This window comes from Plasmodium cynomolgi, assembly GCF_000321355.1.
Source record: "Plasmodium cynomolgi strain B DNA, scaffold: 0722, whole genome shotgun sequence".
Classification (NCBI taxonomy): domain Eukaryota; phylum Apicomplexa; class Aconoidasida; order Haemosporida; family Plasmodiidae; genus Plasmodium; species Plasmodium cynomolgi.
In genome coordinates, this window is record NW_004193021.1 from 1 (window position 1) to 1691 (window position 1691).

At 24.7% G+C, this 1691-nt stretch overlaps 1 protein-coding gene across 1 annotated transcript; it reads left to right on the plus strand.

Annotated features, from left to right (window-relative positions):
- Positions 1 to 851: 851 nt before the first annotated feature.
- Positions 852 to 1358, plus strand: PCYB_005360 (hypothetical protein; the record flags this gene model as incomplete). The annotated part of the gene is made up of 1 exon (XM_004227957.1): positions 852 to 1358. A coding segment is annotated over one exon (507 nt), but the record flags the coding sequence as incomplete, so codon positions are not given.
- Between the last annotated feature and the right edge of the window lie 333 nt (positions 1359 to 1691).

The following is a 1691-nucleotide window of genomic DNA, read 5'->3' on the forward strand; positions in this document are numbered from 1 at the left end:
CGAGGTACAAGGAAAAATATTTATAGGATTATTTTAACATATATTAATAAATATTTAACAGTAGTGAATATTTTAAAAGATTATCAAGATAAAAACTCATTACAATAAGAATTGCTTAACGTAACAATTTTCCATATAAATTATTCAGTTCACGTCTTTACATAAAAAGTGGATTATATGTTATATTTTATAAATGTATATTTATAGAATTAATATCTATTTAATGATAAATTAAATGAGTTAAATATATTTTTTTTTTTCTATTACTAGTTATAATATATAAATTCTTAGGAATGTTAACTAAATAAAAAAACACATATAGAATCTGTTATTATAATTAAATGATTTATCAAAAGATTATTTTTTTATATGGTATTTATATCACTCTAAGGTTTAAATGAATAATAAATTAGCATATTACGATTTTTCATATATCTTTTAAATATTTTACTTCTGACACGATGGAATGTGCAAAAACTTTTAATGGAGTAAATTTCAATTATTATTGGCCATATATATTTAATTGCATATTTAAATGTTTTATACGCTTAACAATTATATTTATATCAAGCGCTTTTATTTTAATCATTTTATAAACTTTTATTAATCCTTCTACTTCAGTATCACAGTTATGAATGTTACAAAGATATACAAAATCAATTTGTTGAAAAAATAAATAGACATGGTTATAAAATTACTGATCAGATTTTGGAATTTGAAAAAAAGTATCCACATAATATACTAAAGAAACATAATGAGTTATCTGACGTTTTTACTAATTTAAAAAATATTTAAGCAACGATCATGTTTTTGCTTCAAGTGATTATAATAAGAAAGGAACTTGTAAGTATATGAGCTACTTGTTATGTGACCAAATCCGTAATAATTATGGTAAATGTTATGAAAACATATTTAGTATGTTCAAAGATTTTGTAGAAGCATACAATAATGATACTAAGTCTTTTGTATGTAGCAATCAAGTAGAACACTTAAAAGAGTATGAATTTATAAAAATGAAAACCTTATATGAATTATATGATATTTATATGTCTTTATCGCCAAGACATGATTTAGGAAGTAAAAATTATTGCGTTGTCCTGCTTAAATTAGTTCACTTATATAACTCCTTTTTAAAAAAATATCGATCCGATAGCTCAGAATTTAATAATGTATTGACAGACTTTCATGAACTAATGAAAACTATTACAAATACCGGAAAAGCGCATTGTAAAGATGATTATTTTTATATAGGTGAACCATATTTATATACACCAGAAGTGGTACAAATAAAAGATCTCTACAGCACATTATCAGAAAAAGAAAGTAAACTATCACAAGAAAAGTCATTAGATAATACAGTTAAACCAATAACTCAGGAAGTAACGAATAGATCAACAAAGCCTTTAGGAGAACAAAAAATAGGATATCCGGAAAATTCCCAAAAATCTGATGTAGAAGAAAATTTTGTATCAAAAGACCCCGTTGGAAGTAGACAACCAGATCAAAACCTAAAACACTCAATACAATATGAAAATATTAGAAGACAACCTTTTCATTCACAAGGACCTTATGGACCAAGAGGATATATTGAGACAAACGAAAAATTTCAACGAGGTGTAGATTCCATAGTAGGAACAAAAGGATTAGGAATAGAATCAGGAAATGATTCTGTAGGGTTCATGACAAATATG